General features: G+C 37.6%; 1 protein-coding gene across 1 annotated transcript in view; it reads left to right on the top strand.

Annotated features, from left to right (window-relative positions):
* Rrp5 (Ribosomal RNA Processing 5) overlaps positions 1-19493 on the top strand; it is a 615569-nt gene that overhangs the window by 356273 nt on the left and 239803 nt on the right. Inside the window, exons 21-22 of the mRNA XM_090384558.1 lie at positions 5073-5207; positions 18270-18403. Coding sequence (XP_090240684.1) covers positions 5073-5207; positions 18270-18403 — 269 coding nt within the window. The remainder of the gene's footprint in view (positions 1-5072; positions 5208-18269; positions 18404-19493) is intronic.

Below are 19493 nucleotides of genomic sequence, written 5' to 3'. Positions count from 1 at the left end.
TTTAAAATCTTTATGGACCAGAAACCCAACTCCACCTTCACTCCTTTCACTGTTTCCATTGGTGTACAACAGATTTCCACTTGATAAACTTATAAATGATTCATTTCTTCTTCTTGTTTCAGCCAAACCGATGATATTCCAATTCACATTTTCTAATTCCTTTTCCAGCTCTAATATCCTGTCTTCACCGATGAGTGATCGTACGTTATAACTGGCCAAGTTCAGTTTCCGTGCATGGCAGCCTGGTCGTACCCAGAGATTCTTAGCACCCTCTGCTGGGGACTGAGGGCCATTTGTATTGTTGTGCTCTCATGCTGGAGGGTTTGGTCTTTTACTCTTCACGCTGACCAGGCGTCTTGAAGAGAACCACTCTACACGTTCGTTGCCACCTAAGTGACATAACAGGGCTTACCATCGAGAAGGTGTGCATGAGTGGATTTTAGGGAGGCAGGCCAACCGGACTTCTCCTAAATCTTCTGTAAAATCTTCTGTAATAGAGAGATATTGGGTCCATCAGTGTTTTAGGCTGAGTGTCTGATAACACACAGGATACCTGTTCCCCTCTAAGCCTCGACTGCATATGACCAGTCATTTCAGAAGATTAAAGCTTCAACTGAAAAATCTCGATCGAACTTCAAAACCAAATCTTGTCTATCGTGCAATCGGCCGCTTACTATTCTTGAACTTCAAGAAGCTATATAAAGATATATATATATATATCTCAAAGAACAGTGCTGCTGGTCTGGACGGAGTGTATTATGTAATGCTGGAACACTTAGATAACAAATCATTATCCTTGCTGCTAACTTTCTACAATTGTATTTTCACTGAACATTCATTCCCCACATGCTGGCTTCATTCCCATGTATTGGCAATTCCCAAACCAGGGAAAAATTACCCTATCCCTCATAGCTATAGACCTATTTCTCTTACCAGCTGTTTGAGTAAAACCCTGGAAAAAATGATACACCACCGACTGGCCTGTTATCTTGACTCCAAGTATCTAATCTCTGATAGCCAATTTGGTTTCAGGAAAAATCGATCATCCCTGGATCTCATGGTCAAAGCCGAAACGAACATCAGGAATGCGTTTATCCGAAATGAGCATCTCGTGATGCCTTAACATAGAGAAGGCTTCTGACACTTTTTGGCATCTTGAAAGATCTTCATTCCGTTGACCTGACAGGCCACTTAAAATATTTCATACAAAACTTCCTTCAGCATAGAACTTTTCATGTCCTCTATCGGCAAGTCCTCTCGCAAATCTATATACAAGAGGAGTCCCACAAGGCTCAGTTCTACCTTATTTGCAATAAGAATGAATAATATAACCAAATGTATACCCAACCCTGTAAACTTATATCTCTATGCCAATGACCTGGCTGTTTCCTGCAGTTCACAGAATATGAACTTCATCAAAAGGCAACTACAAATCTCACTTAATAATATTGAGCTAAGAATGATGCGGAATAGATACTGACAATCACCTCAGAAATCTAGTGTCATTCATTTTTGTAACAAACAAAAGATGCATCCTGACCCAGAGCTACACTTAACAAATCATCCTATATCCGTCATGAAAAGTATTCGTCACCTTCGCCTGATTTTTAATAGTAAGCTTAATTTCTTAGAAAATATAAAATATCTGCGGACTACTTGCCAGAAAAAAATTAATATACTCAGAGTTCTTTCTTCGACAACCGTGTGCAGACTGCTATACCCTGCTTCAGTTTTATAGAACTCTTATTAAGTCTCATCTTGATTATGGTGCCCCAGTGTATGACTCTGCCAAGGAGAGCTTGTTAACATGCCTTGCACCTATTCAACATTCTGCCCTCAGGATTGCTACAGACGCATATAGAACATTGCAAGTACAAAGCCTTTATATTGAAGCCCATGAAGTTTCACTCTGTCTGAGAAGAAAGGTGTTACTCCTGAATTATGCAGCTAAAATTCGAAGCATGTCTACCCATCCCATTTGGCCTATACTTAGTGATCCACAGTCTGAAATGTTCTATAGAAATAAACCCAGTGCAGTTCAGCCTTCTGGTATCAGATTACAGGCACTATCAGAAACTTGGAATGTACACCTCAAAAAAGTTCTCCAAGATCCAAACTGTTCAGTTTGGATCTTGGAGTTTAATATAGGACCCCATGGTCCTATATTAAACCATCCTGCAAGAATTACTTCCTAAACTGGGGAAAACATTCCTTTGCAAATATAAATTTCAAAAATTCCATACCGCTCACACAGAGAATTATCCTCTTTTTACAAAAATATATACTGATGGACAAAGTCTGATAGTAGCGTAGGTGCTGCAGCAGTTTTCCCTTTTAACACCATCTCGGTATCACTTCCCACCGATTGCAGCAGTTATACAGCTGAATTATTTGCCGTAAAGCTTGCCGTAGAAAATATTCTCCATCTGTCCATCAAAAAGAGTATAATATATACGGACTCGCAGAGTACACTTATAGCCTTACAAAACACCTCCTCACCAAAGAATCCTTTAATAAAAACTATAAGATGTATGTTGATACATACTCAGGAACGCCAGCTAGTAGTCATCTTTTGCTGGATCCCAGGCCACACTGGGATATCTGTAAATGAATGTGCACACTATGCCACCACACATCCATCAAATTCAGATTCACCATGTTCTCTCGTTCCATATGTTGACTAAAAATCTAATATATGAAGAATATGTAAGGAACAATGGACACTTATATGGCAAAATAAAACAGATAATAAGCTCTTTCAAATAAAACCAGATCCACAGTTATGGGCCTCTAGCTTCTAGGAAAACAGAAAGGAGGAAGTAATCCTAGCCAGAGCAAGAATTGGTCACAGTCATATTACTCACCTATTTCTCCTCAGTGTACACACTGCAATTCTCAACTCACAATGAAGCATATTCTTGTTGAATGTGCCTTGTAGTTGCATGCCTGGCAACTCTCATTCAGTTTTCTTCCTAATTTTAAAGAATCTTTAAAGCTCTGTCATATCATAGGTAATGATGCCAACCCCACTGATTTTTCTCCTCTCTCAAACAGATAAAAACTTATATGATTGTTTCTGCTTGTTCGCAAAACAGTCACCACGAGTATCTTCCACATCACTAAGAGGCACAATATGGCCTGAGCAGCCCTTGTGCCAAAATTAACAATAACTTTGTCTTCCTTACACAAGATGGAGATTAAGGGTTATACTAGACAAGCGCTTGAAGCACGAGCATCAGATGGTTTTGTGAATGCCTCCAAAACAGGAACTACATGTAGCCCTCCTAATGTCAGAGTTTTTCAAACTAGACAAGAGTGCCCCTAATGTTTTATTGGATACCATCAGCGACTCACGTTTTCTATTCCCAGTTTCAAGACGGATGTTGTTTAAGTTGGATGTATTGTGCATTTATGTATAGTGTTGATTGGGAGTAGAAAGGAAAAACGACAATGGTGGCTTCATCCAGAAATAGGTTAAAATCAGGAGTTTTATGTTATGTTTAAAACATGCAGTGCAGGAAGTCTCCTGAGAAGTTTTTTGTTTTAATTTTAGAATGTTGATATACCTTTGATTAACTTCTAATGTTTATTAGTGGAAAAAATGCAAAATTTGATACTGTGCTGCAGAAATCAATACTGACGTTTACATCTATGCTTTATGTGCTGTACCGATAGGCCAACTGCAAATTGCAGTGCCTGGAGACTGAACACCTCTGAGGGGGATCTGATTGAGGTGGGTTGAGCAAGCTCAATGCTGATGGGATTCTTCTGCTTCTGGGCATAGATTCAAATTGAGGAAAGCTTGTGTGCTTTTCATTTTAAATGTTCTTTTGAAAAAGAGATTGAACTTCAGATTCATAGGAACATCTAGGCAATATTGCACATAGTGGAATATGATATTACCTTGATAGTAATTAAGCTAATTATATCATTATATGAAAGAAGCGTTTATACATTTACATTAATAGAACTGAATTTCGATAAGCCAAATTGTCGTCATCATTGTTGGCTTTAAAATTTACATTGATGTTGTTAATAGCATATACAGTTGACTTTCTCTTGATTAGTGGAGTGACACAACGTGAATTTAATTTATCTGGAATGTTTATTCAGAATAAAACTAAATAACCCATGATAGTTGAATTTGAATTTCATAATTTCTGGTAATAATTCATAATAAAATCTTTCTGTGTGAAAGTGCAGACTTCTATTGGATAAGGTAAGGAAAGCCAACACGGGGAACTTCGGAGAAACTTACTGGGCAGACACTACTGTAGTTTCCCACTGCAGTTTCTCCCTGCATTCTCGGTAAACAGATGGTGCGTGTTATCAGAAGTTGCAGTAGAAGTCAATAACAATGTATTGATTAGTTTTTTCTCATTATTAAAAGCAGATTATCAGAGTTCATGAGTGGGCTGAAATTTTACTTACTGGTACACCATCCAGACTGCTTCAGTCTTAGGCTGTTTATCCCCCTTCCCGCTGTTTTAACCCAATACGAAAATGACTTCTACAGACTGTGCGTGTTATCAGTAGTCCCGGTAGAAGTCATTTTCCTATCGGGTTAAAACAGCGGGAAGGGGGGGATAAACCCCCTAAGACAGGCAGTCTGGGGGGGGGGTGCCCATAAATAAATTTCAGCTGTGAAGGCATTACACTCGTGAACTCTGATAATCTGCTTTTAATAATGAGAAAAAATTAAGCAGTACATCGTTATCGACTTCAACTTCCACTAGCGATAACATGCGGCATCTGTTTACCAAAAATGCAGGGAGAAACTGTGGTAGCAGGAAACGATTTTGCCCGGTTAGTTTTTCCAAAGTTTCCCGTGGTTCTTATGTTGGGTTTCTTTACCTTTGCCTCTCTATTGTATCATAATCATACGTGTCCTCAACACTATTGCGAGATTTAACGAGACTAAGAAAAAATTAAAAAAGCAAACTTTTAAAAAAATCGACTAAGAAAAATTTCCTGTTTTATCCTGAAATTTTGTTTCATAGAATTTTATATGTGGTTTCTTTTCTGAAATTACCAAATATTTCTGACTCAGATGTATTATTTCTTTCTTTCAGATACAAGAGGAAAATTGGCAGAATTAACTGTTGGCAGTGTCATAGTAGTGAATGTGATTGATGTAGTTGATGTTGGTGTCATTTGTGAAACAAACAGTGGTATAAAAGGATTTGCCACAAATTTTCATTTAGGAGGTAATGCAAAACATGTGAATCAGAGAATGTGTTGTTTCCACATACTTATCATTATTTTTCACAATCACTTGAAATTAATTTAAAATGTTATTATCCCATATATCTTTTGAAAAATAGCTACTGAGGAAACATTTATTATAACAGAATATAGCATAACCTCTATATTCATTTGTGACTGATCCTTGCAGAATCTTGGAATTTTCGTTATTTAAAGTGTTTATATTTACACTTCAATTTTTTTTTTTTTTTTTATGAAAACCCCAAACATGAGAAGTATAAGAATCCATAGTACTTAGTACCATGCTTGGGTTGGAGGTTAAGAAGACAAGAGAAGATATTTGTTGACATTGAACTTCTGCAGACTGTAATTTTCAGGAAAGACATATGAAGGAAGGTTGTTCCAGAAAACGGCAGATTGAATAAACGAGGAAGATGAAAAGTTGGTTCTGTGAGTTTGAAGTTGGACAGTAAATGGATGTTGTCTGTTGGTGGCACGTGTTTGGGCTGTTTTGAAAGAGAGAACAGGAATTATAGAAGCCAATTTAGAAGAACTGTGCCCATGGAAGTATCTGTAGAAAAGGCATGCAGCAGAAACAGTATGTCTGTGAGAGAGTGGAGAGACTCTGTTAGAGATGAGTCATTAATTAATCTAATTGCCCTCTTTTAATGGAATCTAGAAGCCTGAGAAAGGATTTGGGGGCACTGTCCCAGATGTGGGAACAATATTCCATGGTAGGGCAGATTTGCGATTAGTACAGAGTGAACAGCTGTTTGTAAGAAAAGTTACGGCGGGAGCAAAAGAGAAAACCAAGTTTTTTAGATGCAGAGGAAGCAATATTTGTAATGTGCTTGTGCCAAGAGAGATTAGAAGTCAGGGTAATCCCCAAAAGAGATATATCATTTTGCCTAGAAATCGGAGTGTCACCAAAGATAAGCATAGGAGCAGAAGAATCCTTTTTGCGAGATATAAGACAAGACTGAGTTTTACAAGGATTGAAATCAACTAAGTTTTCTTTGCCCCCACTGTAGAATTACCTGGAGATCAGCATTTAAGGAATTGGTAGCGGATATTTGAGAAGTTGAAGGTGATTGAGCAGGGCAAGGTTTCTGAAAATGTAAAGTGGAATGCAATGTGCTGACATCAGCAAAACTATGGATAGGATTTCCAGTCAATGGAAGAAGGTCATTAATATACCAGAGGAAAAGAGTGGAGGAAAGAACTGAACCTTGGGGGACACCAGCATTAGTGGAGAAGTTAGAAGACAGAGAGCCATCTACCATTACGCTCAGTGAACGATCAGAGAGAAAACTGGATAGCCAATTAAAAAAAACAGTTGGCAAACCATAAGATGGAATCTTGTTTAGAAGACCTTTATGCCAAACACGATCGAAAGCCTTTGAGATATCTAGAGCAACTGCTTGTGTTTCACCGAACTTTTCCATTGAATTTGTCCATAAATGGGTAACATAAGCCAGAATATCACCAGTGGCTCGACATTGACAGAATCCATACTGGCAATCGTTGATCAGACGGAAGGTTTCTAGGTGGTTTAAGGGTTGACGGTTAATTGATTTCTCCATTACTTTTGAAAGAGTAGCAGTGATTGCAATGGGACGATAATTGGATGGGTGTGATTTGTCACCCTTTTTAGGAACTGGTTGGATATGAGCAAATTTCCAAGCAGAAGGGAAAAAACCTTTGGAATAAGAAAGTTAAAAAAGGCAGCAAAGAACAGGAGTAAGTTCAGGATCTCAGGTTTTGAGAACAAGTGGAGAAATACCATCGGGGAACTGGAGCTTTCTTAGCATCAAGATTCGTCAAAATCCTTCTCACATCCTTTTGACGGAAGACTACAGGAGGCATTGAATGGAGCGTTTTGGGAATGGTGGGAGGTGTTTTACCAAGATCATTCATACATGAGTTGGAAGAAAAATGGGATGGTAACAGGTCAGCTTTATCCTTGGACGAAGTGACAACAGAACCATCTGGTTTTGACAGAGGTGGGAGCAGAGATGGGAAAAGTTGCAGCCAATAGCTTTGGCAAGAGACCAGAATGCTTGGCTACCATTAGGGCAAGAAGCAAGTTTTCTAGTCTTAGCCTGTTCAAAATCTAGTTTGGACTGATTAATAATTGCCTTACAATTGTTGCGAGCTTTGGTGTAGGCAGAAAATGAAACTGAAGAATTGGAAACAAGCCAAATACGATATGCAACATTCTTCTCCTGAACAGCCTTAAGCACGTTTATTGGAAAACCAAGGTTTAGATAAAGGACGAGATTTTATAATGGAGTGTGGGATAAAGCATTCCATTCCTACAAGGATAATTTCACTGACACAATCTGAGCAAACACTGACATCAGAAGTTTTGAAACAGTAGTCTGACCAAGGAAAAGAAGAAAAGAAATCTCACAGGTCATCCCATTTTGCATTCTTGTAATGCCAAACAACACGAGTTTGGGAATTGCCATGCGATAATCATGAGGTGCCTAAAGAAGCACTCACTTCAACCATGTACTTAGAAGGGTTGTTTTTAAGAAAAAGATCAAATATATAGATTATATTATAAATGTATGAAATATTTACAAAGTTGGGTGCAGTGGTCATTGCATAATTTCTAGGTCCAATAGAAATATAGGCTGGAAGAAATAATAATAAGTAAGAATAAAATATAAAGAATGTGAGGACGTAAGTGGGTTTTTTGTTTAAAAAAAAAAAAAAAAAAAAAAATGAGCAGTAATGAACCAATAAAAAGTAAAGAAAATTAATAAAGATTAATAAAGAATTATCATAATCAACATGTAACTTATCAGTACTGTTGTAAGTATACTTAAGAATAAAGGGGCACAAGAATAAGTAAAGGAAGTTTTTGAACCATAAATGTAAACACAAAAAGGAATTAAAAATTAGAACCAAAAATGACACTTAAAGCATATGGAAGGAGTTTAGCAACAGTGTCTAAATAAATAATAGTGATAAGATTCCTTGGCAAACATTATAATATTGTGTTCAAGTATTGAAACATCTGAAAAAGAGACTGAGCTTCTTCAAAAATTCCAAAGATGGCAATTCGAATAGTGAGAACGGCAGAATGATGACCATATGAGGAAATGCTTCGGTTATGTGGGCCGCAGAGCACCCCTCTATGTGGGCACCTGTACGTGTTGAGGGGACCTCCCAGTGATGCTGCTGGCCTTCCAGATTAGCATCACTGGGTTCTAACACCTATACCTTACTTCCAGGGTTACATCATTGCAATCTGGCTTGTGCAGACGTGCGCCGCGACCCATGGAAACTCAGAAAGTGGGATCCTGGAGGGTGAGGGGGTCCAACTGTAGTATACCACTTTGGCCTATGCTTCGACAAGACAGGTGGTCCTGGTCCAGTCAATTGGTGGGTGGTACTTACTGATAGGGTCAACTGCGTACCAGTAAGTCTCCCTCCCTTTGGTCCTGGGACAGGATCAAGGCTTATTGGAAATGTGGGTCGCGAATGGGATGCCAAGTTCCTAAGCGAACTTGGCATCCCATTCGTGTTTGCAGTACCTGCTAGTTCACAAGTGGGCATCCCCTCGTTGGGCTCTTTACTCCTATGAGTAATTTAAATCTTTCAACCCCCTCTGGGGCCTCTACGAGGTCCCTACCTGAAATTGATGAAGACAATATAACATCAGAAAAGAAAATAGATAAACTGTCACTTTTCTTCATTCAGAAGGGTCTTGAAGGGCTGGCACGGTTCCCGAAGTCGGTAAAAGGACAGATCTGGTGTCCTTTTAGAATTGCTTCTCCAAGCTACATCTCTTGGGGGCATTCCAATTAAAATATCACCACGCAGGACATTGAATATATTGCGTGGTGTAATTGCTGAGTGGGATCTCCTTGAAACATCTGAAGAGGAGATATGCACTAAACTGAGAGATCAAGGAGTAACAGCCTTTAAGAGGATATTTATGCGTAAGGAGGGAAAACTAGTCCCAACTTGGGTTCTTATTATTCGTACATTTAACACTCCTAAACTGCCTACTTCCATCACGGCTGGTTACCTGAACTGTTCTGTAAGGCTGTACATTCCAAACCTGTTGCGATGTTTCAGATGCCAAAAAATATGGCCATTCAGATGGCATGTCGTGTATCACCTGCTTGTGCCCGCTGTGGTGCTAAGGAACATGACACAAAGGAATGTTCTGCCTCAAAACCAGCATGCTTGAATTGTGGCAGTGAACACCCTGCTTATTCAAGAGCATGCCAAATATGGAAAGACAAAAAACAAATTCAAAAAATCAAGACGGAACAGAACATCCCATATGTGGAAGCAATGAAACAGGTTGCATCAGTAAGTAGTGGAAAATCTCATGCACAAGCAGTTTTGAAGAAGGTTTCTATTTTTACGCAAACTGATATTTCAGTCTCGCCCCGTGATCCTTTTACACCCCAAGCCCGATACTTGTTGACACAAGCACAGCAAGATAAAGTAGTCACTACTCCCATTTCAATATCAACTAAGGAAGTAGCACCTAAAGAAAAATCACCTCCAACTTAAACCCCACCTGTTATTAGTGAGGTACAGGAGGAAATGGAGGTAAATGAAGAAGAGGAAAGTGTGGAAGAATCTATTCTAGATCTTCATACTAGGAAGAAATGGATATTGGGTGCCCTCAATTTCCCAAAGCAGCCCAATTAAAAACCTGCATCACTTCGGAAGCCAGCCAACGACTCCACTAATTCCAAGTAATAATGGCTAAATTTTTGCAACGGAATTGTCGTGGATTCCGCCGAAATATGGAGGATGTCAAAATGCTAATGCGCAAATAAGAACCTGTTTGCTTTTGTTTGCAAGAAACGTACCTAAAGCAAATGATGACCCCATCTTGCGAAATTTTACTGCTATTCGTAAAGACAGAAATGGGGAAGGCCTGGCCAATGAAGGAGTCGCAGTCCTTGTGGGCAACCATACCCTTTTCTCACAGGTTCAATTGAACACTAACTTAGAAGCAGTAGCCATTTGCTTAGCAATTAGTTTTTTTCTCACAATATGTTCTATATATTTGCCTTTTGGGACACACATTTCCCAGGCAGATCTCAACGATCGTATTACGCAATTGCCTTCGCCTTTTTTACTTGGAGACTTTAATGGACATTAGTTTCTGCACTACCCTGTGGGGTAGTGCAGAAACTAATGAATGAGGTTGTATTGTTGAACGTATGCTTGACAATAACGGCCTTTCGTTATTAAATATGGGAATGAATAAACACCTATTTCCATATGCCTACCCGTACTTTCTCTGCCATCGTTCTTTCCATCTGCTCGCCTTCTCTGCTACCCATGCTTTACTGGGAAGTGGAACAGAATCCTTATGGAAGCGATCACTTCCCCGTAATATCTACCTAGTGGACGGACAACGTTTTCATCCATTTAGAATTCCACGTTAGAAGTATGATCAAGCAGACTGGTGTAAATTTTCACAGCTCACGAAATTTGATCCTCTACAAATTCAACAGGAATCAATTGACAAAGCATTGAAGTATATCACAGAGCGTATTATCCATGCAGCGGCAATTGCAATTCCAAAAACATCCCGGTTTCCACATTTTCCAAATCCAGGGAGGAACCAAGAGTGTAAAGAAGCAAGAAAATTACAAAATTGGGCATGAGGAAAATTCCGACATTACCCAACCACTGAAAATCTTATGCCTTTAAACGTACCCGTGCCAAAGCACGATTTATACTCCGACAGAGCCAAAAGGATTGCTGGGTCAAGTTTACATCCTCGTTTAACTAGATGACTAGTGCCAAAGTCGTCTGGGATAAAATTCGGAAGATGAAGGGTAAATACACGTCAGTTCCCTCATCTATGTTACAACATAATGGTTGTACATTAGTTGACCCAACTGCTATTGCCAACACTCTACGAGAAATATTCTCCCATATATTTGCTGAAACTTCATACTCTGCAGAGTTCCTAGTTTTAAAGAAGAAAGTCGAGAAACAAAAACTCAATTCCCTTCAGCAAAGCTGAGTCTTATAATTTGCCTTTTAGTCAAGTTGAATTAACCATTGCACTTGCTACCTTGAAAGTGAGTGCCACGGGGCCAGAGGAAATCCAGTATGAGATGATAAAACACCTTCCATCTCACTCTCTAGAGCTGTCGCTACATCTCTACAACTGAATTTATTTAGAGGACCAATTTCCTGATTCCTGGCGTAGGGCAACTGTTCTTGCATTCCCAGAGCCAGGAAAAGACCCCAAAATTCCTAACAGCTATTGTCCAATTTCTCTGACCAGTTACTTATGTAAGGTTTTGGAATAAATGGTGAATGCCTGCCTTATATATTACCTTGAGGCAAACGACCAATTGAACGAGATTCAGTGCGGCTTCTGATTCCATTGGAAGCCGCACGAATTTAATCCAACTGGAAACAGCGATTCGCGATGCATTTATAAAGTGTGAGCACTTGGTATCAGTTTTCTTTGACATGGAAAAAGCTTATGACACAACCTGGAGATATGGTGTTTTAAAAGGCCTCTATTCTTTTGGTCTTAGAGGTCACCTTCCGACTTTTATCAGAAATTTTTTTATCTAAACGACTCTTCCAGGTTCGTGTTAAATACAGTGTGTCCCGCTTTTTTTGTCAAGAGGAAGGAGTTCCCCAAGGCTCTGTCCTCGGTGTTATGCTGTTTGCAGTCAAAGTTAACTCCATTACAAAACAGCTTCCTCCTTTAGTAAATAGTGCCTTGTATGTAAATGATTTTAGTATTTTTTGTCACTCCTGTAGCATAAGAGTTATTGAACGACATTTGCAACAAGCAGTCAATCACCTTAGTTCCTGGGCTTTAACCAATGGGTTTAGGTTTTCTGCCCAAAAGACCATTTGTGCGCACTTCTGCGTCAAACGGAATCTACATCCTGACCCAGAACTCAGACTTGGACAAAACCAAATTCCTGCGGTAGCAGAAACAAAATTTTTGGTACTTGTCTTTGATCAAAAGCTGACATTCCTCCACCATATCCATCAGCTTAGAGCAAAATGCATCAGGGGTTTGAATATGCTCAGTGCTATCTCCTCCAACTTTTGGGGAGCAGATAGAAGCACATTATTGCATCTATACCGAGTGCTCGTTCGCTCTAAATTTGAGTATGATTCCCAAGCTTATTCTTCTGCTAGAAATTCTGTACTCCGATGGCTTGACCCAATCCGCCATATAGCATTCGGATTGCCACGGGGGCATTCCGTACTTTGCCTATCTAAAGTGTATATGTTGAAGCCAATGAACCACCATTGATGCTTCGACATCAGCAATTGTCGTTACAATAAACCATAAAAATAAAATCCCTGCCTGACCATCCTACGTGGACTTCTGTCTATATGCCACGGTGGAAAAATCTATATAATACGCTTAAAACTGCCAGTCGGCCTTTTGGTATCAGGATTTAAGAGCTGGTTCATGATATTAACTTCACATTGGATAATATATCTGTGTGAGCCAAGCAAGTCCTTCCTCCTTGGAATATATGAACTCTGTCTTGTGACTTCACTCTTAGGAGTTGGCTGAAAGATAGCACAATGGCATGTATATATCGGCAACTCTTTGCAGCACACCTTGCCAAATATTCTGACTTCTTTCCGGTTTATACAGATGGCTTGAAGTCTGAAGAGTTTGCGGGACCTGCTTGTGTTTTTCCAAAGCAAAACAATCTGCAGTTGTATTCTGTATGAATGTAGCATATACGCTGCAGAGCTACATGGAATAGAACTGGGCTTGGATCATATAAAAACCCACCAGTACCAAAGGTGCATGTTATATACCGACTCTCTAAGCGTATTACAGGCTTATCCATCGTGAGAAGCACACACCCAGTATTTGTGTCGGGTGCAGCAAATATTATACTCCCTTTCAGAGTTAAACATTGATATTCGCTTTTGCTGGATTCCTAGCCATGTTGGTATCAGAGGCAATGACTTCGGGGAGCCTTCATAGCCAGGTGGGCAGGAGCAGCAGTGCGTAGCACTTCTTGATTAGACCGGGGTTCGAGCCTGTGACCACCAAATACAGAGGATGCAGAAAATATATACAGACTGCAAGCAACTAATCTACAAAAAATTATGTGCGCGTTGGGAAGAATCTTGGGATGGCTGCCCCTACCAACAAGCTAAATGAAATTAAGCCTGTAATAATGCATTAGCATTCTAGTCAGCGCAGGGTTCGACGGGAGGAAGTAATTCTTGCTCAAATACACATAGGACATTCTCACCCGATGCATTCGTATTTGCTGAGGGCTGATGATAATCCTGTATGTAGACATTGTAAAGCAAATTTAACAATCCATCATATTTTAGTTGAATGTACCTTTTTTAGTAATGAATGCTGTTTATGTTTTAGCCATCTGTCTGAGCCCTTATACACCCAGGCAGATTTTATCGGACGATGACAATGTGTCAGATGTATTCAGGTTTTTTACAACTGATTAATCTATATAGTTTTATTTAGATTGCTTTAGTGTTTAATATATTATAAATATTTTATGCCATATTTTAGTTTATAATATATTAACTAGATATGTTATTTTATATTTTTACATATTTCCTATATATTTATATTTTATTACCTTAGACTTGGCACACAATATATATCCTTAGATGCTGATGCGCCATAAAACTCCTAGTAGCCACCGACCAACCAGCCACAGAGCTTGGCAACCAAGTACCTCAGAGGTGACCTGATTGAGGTTTATAAGATTCTGAGAGGGAGGGAGGGAGGGAGAGAGAGAGAGAGAGAGAGAGAGAGAGAGAGAGAGAGAGAGAGAGAGAGAGAGAGAGAGAGAGATAGTAGTAAAATGAATGAAGATGGAATTCTCACTATTCTAAAGCATTCCAGAACTAGGGGTCATAAACTAAATTACAGGGCTCGAGGTTTAGATTGTAGGAAGTTTTCTTTTAGACAGCATGTCATTGAAATTTGTGTTTTCTTATCTACTTGATCAGTTTTTTTTTTTTTTTTTTTTTGCCAGTGCACCAAAAGTCATGGCATCTTTGTACTATATGGCAAATGCTATTACTACACACACACACACACTACTTATAGATATATGAAATATGACAATGTTAGTCAGGTGTACTGGTCATTGCATAAATTTCCAGAAGTATTAGAAATATAGGATGAAGGAATATGAAGAAATAAAAACTGAGATTCTTTTGCTACCACAATATCTATAAAAATTAGGCAGATGAGCTTAGAAGAGGTAATTGAGTTTAACATTGATAAATGCAAAGTACTGCATATAGGTAGCAGTAACCGTGAGTGTGATAACAATGCCAGCTGTATTATTAGCACACTCAGGGTAAAGAATGAAAAGGACTTGGGCATAATTGTACAGTCAGATGTGAATTCCTCTAAGCAGGGCAGACAGGCTGGCAGGACAATTTGTGGGATTTTGTTAATGATATTTTGCCATCAGTGATATGGAGATTATTACCTCATTTTATAAGGTAATGGGTAGGCCATATCTTGAGCACTGCATACAGGTCTGGAGGCCTCATTTTAGGAGGGATGAAGGGGTGCTTTTAAGCCTTCAATTCTGCAAATTGCAGTGGGAATTTGTTTTCAGCCAGAGGGTAGTTGATTGTTGGAGCAAACAGTCTCATGTTGTTGTAGGTGATTATTCTGAAGAAATTCAAGAGTTGACTAGGCAGACTATTAGTGGAGATGGACAGGTGATATATGAAGTTTTTTTTTTTTTTTGCTGATGGTATTTAAGTTCATTCAACATCGTTTATAATTGTCATTCATATTTACCGCCTGTATTCTATATTGAAACACGTCTTTTAATAAATATATAAGTGCACAGTGACTTTCCGAACACCCTGTAGAAATATGATTCTCACATTCGAATTGAAATCATCTAGATGCATAAGATGTCCAGGAACATTACCTAATAGAAGCAAAATCCTCAAAGAGAGAAATTATTATCCATGCACTCTGGTTCGATCGGAAATGTATGGGTAGAATGGCTTTACTGATGCCATTAATTGCATGAGGATTTCCAGAATGGTACACAAGCAGTGGTTTTAATCTGTAATCTCCTGCTGCATTAGCCCCAAGCAAGAGCGTGGCCCTATCTTTTGACGCCTTGAAACCTAACAATGTATTTTCCTCTTTGGCAATGTATGTTCGGTCCAGCATTTTTTTTTCTAATACAGAGCAGTCTCGTCAACGTTAAAATTTGCTGCGTTGAATAGCCGCCTTCATATTCATTTAGTTGAATAGCCGCCTTCCAAAACATCACAAAATTTCTCTCCAGCTGCAGAATTGGTACTGGCCATTTCACTGCATACTTGAACGTAGTGGAAACCAGCGCAATGCTTGAAGCTATTAAACCACTCATTGCTTGCCACAAGCTTGGGTTGGGGTTTGCCGTATTTATCCTTAATATCTTTATAAATACTTGATGCTTTTGCTTGAATGGTCATTGTACCCAGGGGCACTCACTTCTGAATCTGATTTTCCATATTATTAACAGCTGTTCCATCTTCGATATAGCACCTGAACGCTGTTTTGTGATCACTATCGATTTTAAATGCGTTGATCCTTTGACATGTTCTTTTATATGTCCACCATCCTATAAAATAGTATTCACTTTTGAAGCAGCAAGCCTAATTCCCTTGCAATAGATGACAATCTTTGTCCTGCTTCGTACTTTTTAATCATTTTCATTTCTAAATGAATTTTGTTTCGTTTCCTGGCAGTACTGCTACTCGCAGTTTTCATTGGTCGCTTTCCCTTCATCATTGTAATGCGTATATAGGAATGAAGAGAAGTTTCTGAAAATATGTTTTTTATATGATTGAAGATTTCAGTGAACGGGAACACATTTGATCGTAATAGCGTAAAAACCCGCACAGTTGCAGTTATTGGTATTATTGCAAATGCAATAAGATCGAGTTTACTACCCGTTTATAATTAGACGCACTAACAGAAAAGCCCAATAAATCAAAGTGCAAATTGTTTTTGTTGTTTTTTGGTTGTGATTACCAGAAACGTGCTTTAGAAAAATATCACAAAGGCGTTCAAAATTTATTCTTATAACAGGAACATATGATAGCAATGAAAGGGTAGTGCAATTTCCATTGTAAATATGACATTTTAGAGAGATAAATAGTGTGGTAATATAGCGAAATTTTCAACTTTCAAGGATTTAAAACTAATTAGAAAAAAGAAAAAAAAAAAAAAAAAAACCAGTGTTATTGGGTTCACATTGCGATATTTTCACGATACCTCCATTTATTCGTACGGGATGCAGAATACGTTTTCACGAATTTTTTACGTTTGCACTGGCTGGCAAAAACTCCTGGAAATTTGAATTTCCGTAAGTCAGGGAGGTCATGTATACAAATACAGGCAGTCCCGCTTTACGAGTTCCCGGGTTTACGAGTTATTTTTTTCAAGTATCAGAAAAATGAAAAATATGAACATTAATTTAAATAAATAAATACTAAACATTCATAAATACGGCATTTCATCCTATGTACATAGCTATACAATACAGTACTAGTGTGCGTGTATTTCTTTGTTTGAACAGAGATAAGGAGGAAGGTCCAACTCTTAAAGAATTTTGGAAATTCCATATTTTAGATGCAGTCAAAATAACTCTCATTTTATGAAGGACATATACTGTTGTAAATAGTACAGAGAAGATCAACAAGATTAGATTTGGGCAGAATGAGTCTTTTTACCCAGGAAAGAACTGAATTTTGTAAATTTTTTAACGTCTCAAATCTAGTCATCTTCATGGAGACCTAATTAAGGTGTTTTTCTTTAAAAAGAGTTGAATAAAAACTCATTCTCAAGCAATATGTAGAGAAGGGACATGCAGTTAAATTGAAAAGTCTGGTTGAGGAATAGGTGTGTTGGAAGCCTTTAGAGTAATTTATTGCTGTAATAAATTTATATCTAGTGTTTAAAGGTGCAAAAGTGTTTTTTTGCTGATGCTTCATAGGATTTCTTACTTACTTGCATAATTTTTCCACTAAAAATGTTTCCACTTTTTTTGCACATTAAATTCACCTATGCAAATGAATAGTATTTTTACTATTGAGTTTTATTTTTATTTATTTATTTATTTATTTTATTATTTTTTTTTTTAACTGGTGTCAAGCATGTGCAAGTATTCCACAAAATTAGCCCTTAAATGCATTTTGATACATAACAAAATTTAAAATAAAAAGAAACCATACTTGATATATCTATGAGAAAACAAATTCTCTGTGATATCTTCATTCGTATTTTTTTATTTCTAGCTATGAAGACAAATGTTATTTTGCACTAAAGAATAACTGAAATAAAATTTATCCTTAAAATTGTGTTCTGCCAATTTGATTTATTCATTCCAAACTGTTTCACCAGTTCCTTATTCAGAGTATCCATTACTCAGAAAAGTTTGAAAAATACTGATTTAATTTATTAATTCTAAACCCAAACGTCTCAAATCATTATGATGGGTTTTATTGGCATTATCTACAAGCAGTGAAGGCACCTCTGTAGCCAGGTGGGCAGGAGCAGCAATGCATAGCATACGCTTCTTGATTAGACCGGGTTTCGAGCCCATGACCACCAAATACGGAGGATGGGAAAAGGTCAGGGAATGACCACCGCATATTCCCGGAACAATATGGCCTTAGTTGCTAATGCTCCTAAAAATCAAATAACAAACAACAATAAGAAACAAGCAGTGAAAGTATACATTTTGACTTGCTAGCTTTAACGTAGCACGATTGTTAAGACTTATAACTAAGAACTAATTATTTTTTCAAGGGTAATATGCATATTTCTGAAATTGCATGAAATTTTTTAAAAAGGGGTATTTCTGGAATCAGCATGGATGGGTTTTTTTTAATAAAATAAATATTTTCTTGGGGAACCACGTCAGAAATTCTGATGTGGATCCCCAAGAAACATTACTGTTGTACACTACTCTTGCAGAGTACAAAGTAGGTTGTAATTAAATTTGTTGTACTGTAATTATTAATAATTGTAATTATTAATATTTTATACACTATTATTTTCATAGGATATCAGCCAATGACTGGGGATAACTGCAGTGCAGCTGTTCTCTTTGTGGATTTTGAAAACGAATGTGTTGAAGTTTCTTTGAATCCTCGTTTGATAAAACTAATTTCCAAGGAAAAACACATCAGCTCAGAGGTATATAATTGCTTTTCTTATGTAGCTTGATTTGGATTAATTTGAATTCATAATTTTTTTATAGGGCCTCTCCTAAAACAGTACCAATTAACTATTTATAGCCAATGATGATGATGATAAAACTAATGATAACTGATACTGAATAGGAGAAACAGCACCATATTCATATGTTTTATTTAGAAAACTTCTTCTCTAAGTCTATAATGTAGTTGGTGTGCCAAAAAGATACACTAATTTATTAAAACAGTGAGTAAATTTTATTGAAACATTATAATTAAAGGCAACGTCTGTAATAGGCATGGTCAGAGAATTACCAATTTATTAATTTACTGAAGAGTAAAAGATGTTGCAACATATCCTTAAAGGCAACTGTGGTACACTTAACAAGGAGCAATTAGACTGTAGATAGGTGCTGTAGGTTGAATTGTTCAATCATTCAGTTGGTTACACCCATTCTACATTGCAGGGACATTTTCATTTAAGTCATTTCATTTGTAATAACCCAGTATTTTTTATGGAGGCTTTTTTTATTATTATTATTATTCTGTTCTCCAATATAATTTTTCTGTCTTTTTCACACAGTGCATCTTTCCTATTAAAATTACATAATGCAATTTTTTTAAAAATAATTTTGAGTTTTGAAAAGTTTTTCTTTAAATTTTGTTGATCATCTGAATTTCTCGAATTGGCCATTGGGGTTCTAGTTTGTGGTGTTTAAATTTGTAGAATGCATAAAGAAAATGTATGGTATCACAGAGTATAAGTTATATTCTGTTAGATATACTATATTGTTAAACTGTTGTATAATTATTATTATTATCTGTTGTTTCTTATGTTTGTTTGTTTTTCTTTTATCGTATGGTGGTTTTTTGTCCAGTTCATATTTTGGTTGCTGCCAGGTTCCTATGCAGGTTCTTTCGCACGATGGCAGTAGTTGATATGGTGACAATGATGGTCATTACTTGTTCCATTTGCTTCATCTCTTTGACTTCCTCTCTGACATCTTTGTATTTCCTGATCTTTTTCTCATAGGTTTTCTAGAGTTTGCTGCTTTTGGGCACCACTATGTCAATCAGGTATGTGGTTTTTT

Source organism: Mastigoproctus giganteus, chromosome 11, assembly GCF_048544385.1.
Source record: "Mastigoproctus giganteus isolate SK-2022 chromosome 11, ASM4854438v1, whole genome shotgun sequence".
Taxonomy (NCBI): Eukaryota; Metazoa; Arthropoda; class Arachnida; order Uropygi; family Thelyphonidae; genus Mastigoproctus; species Mastigoproctus giganteus.
Note: the sequence above shows the minus strand (reverse complement) of the source record. Positions and strands in the feature narration are given on the sequence as shown.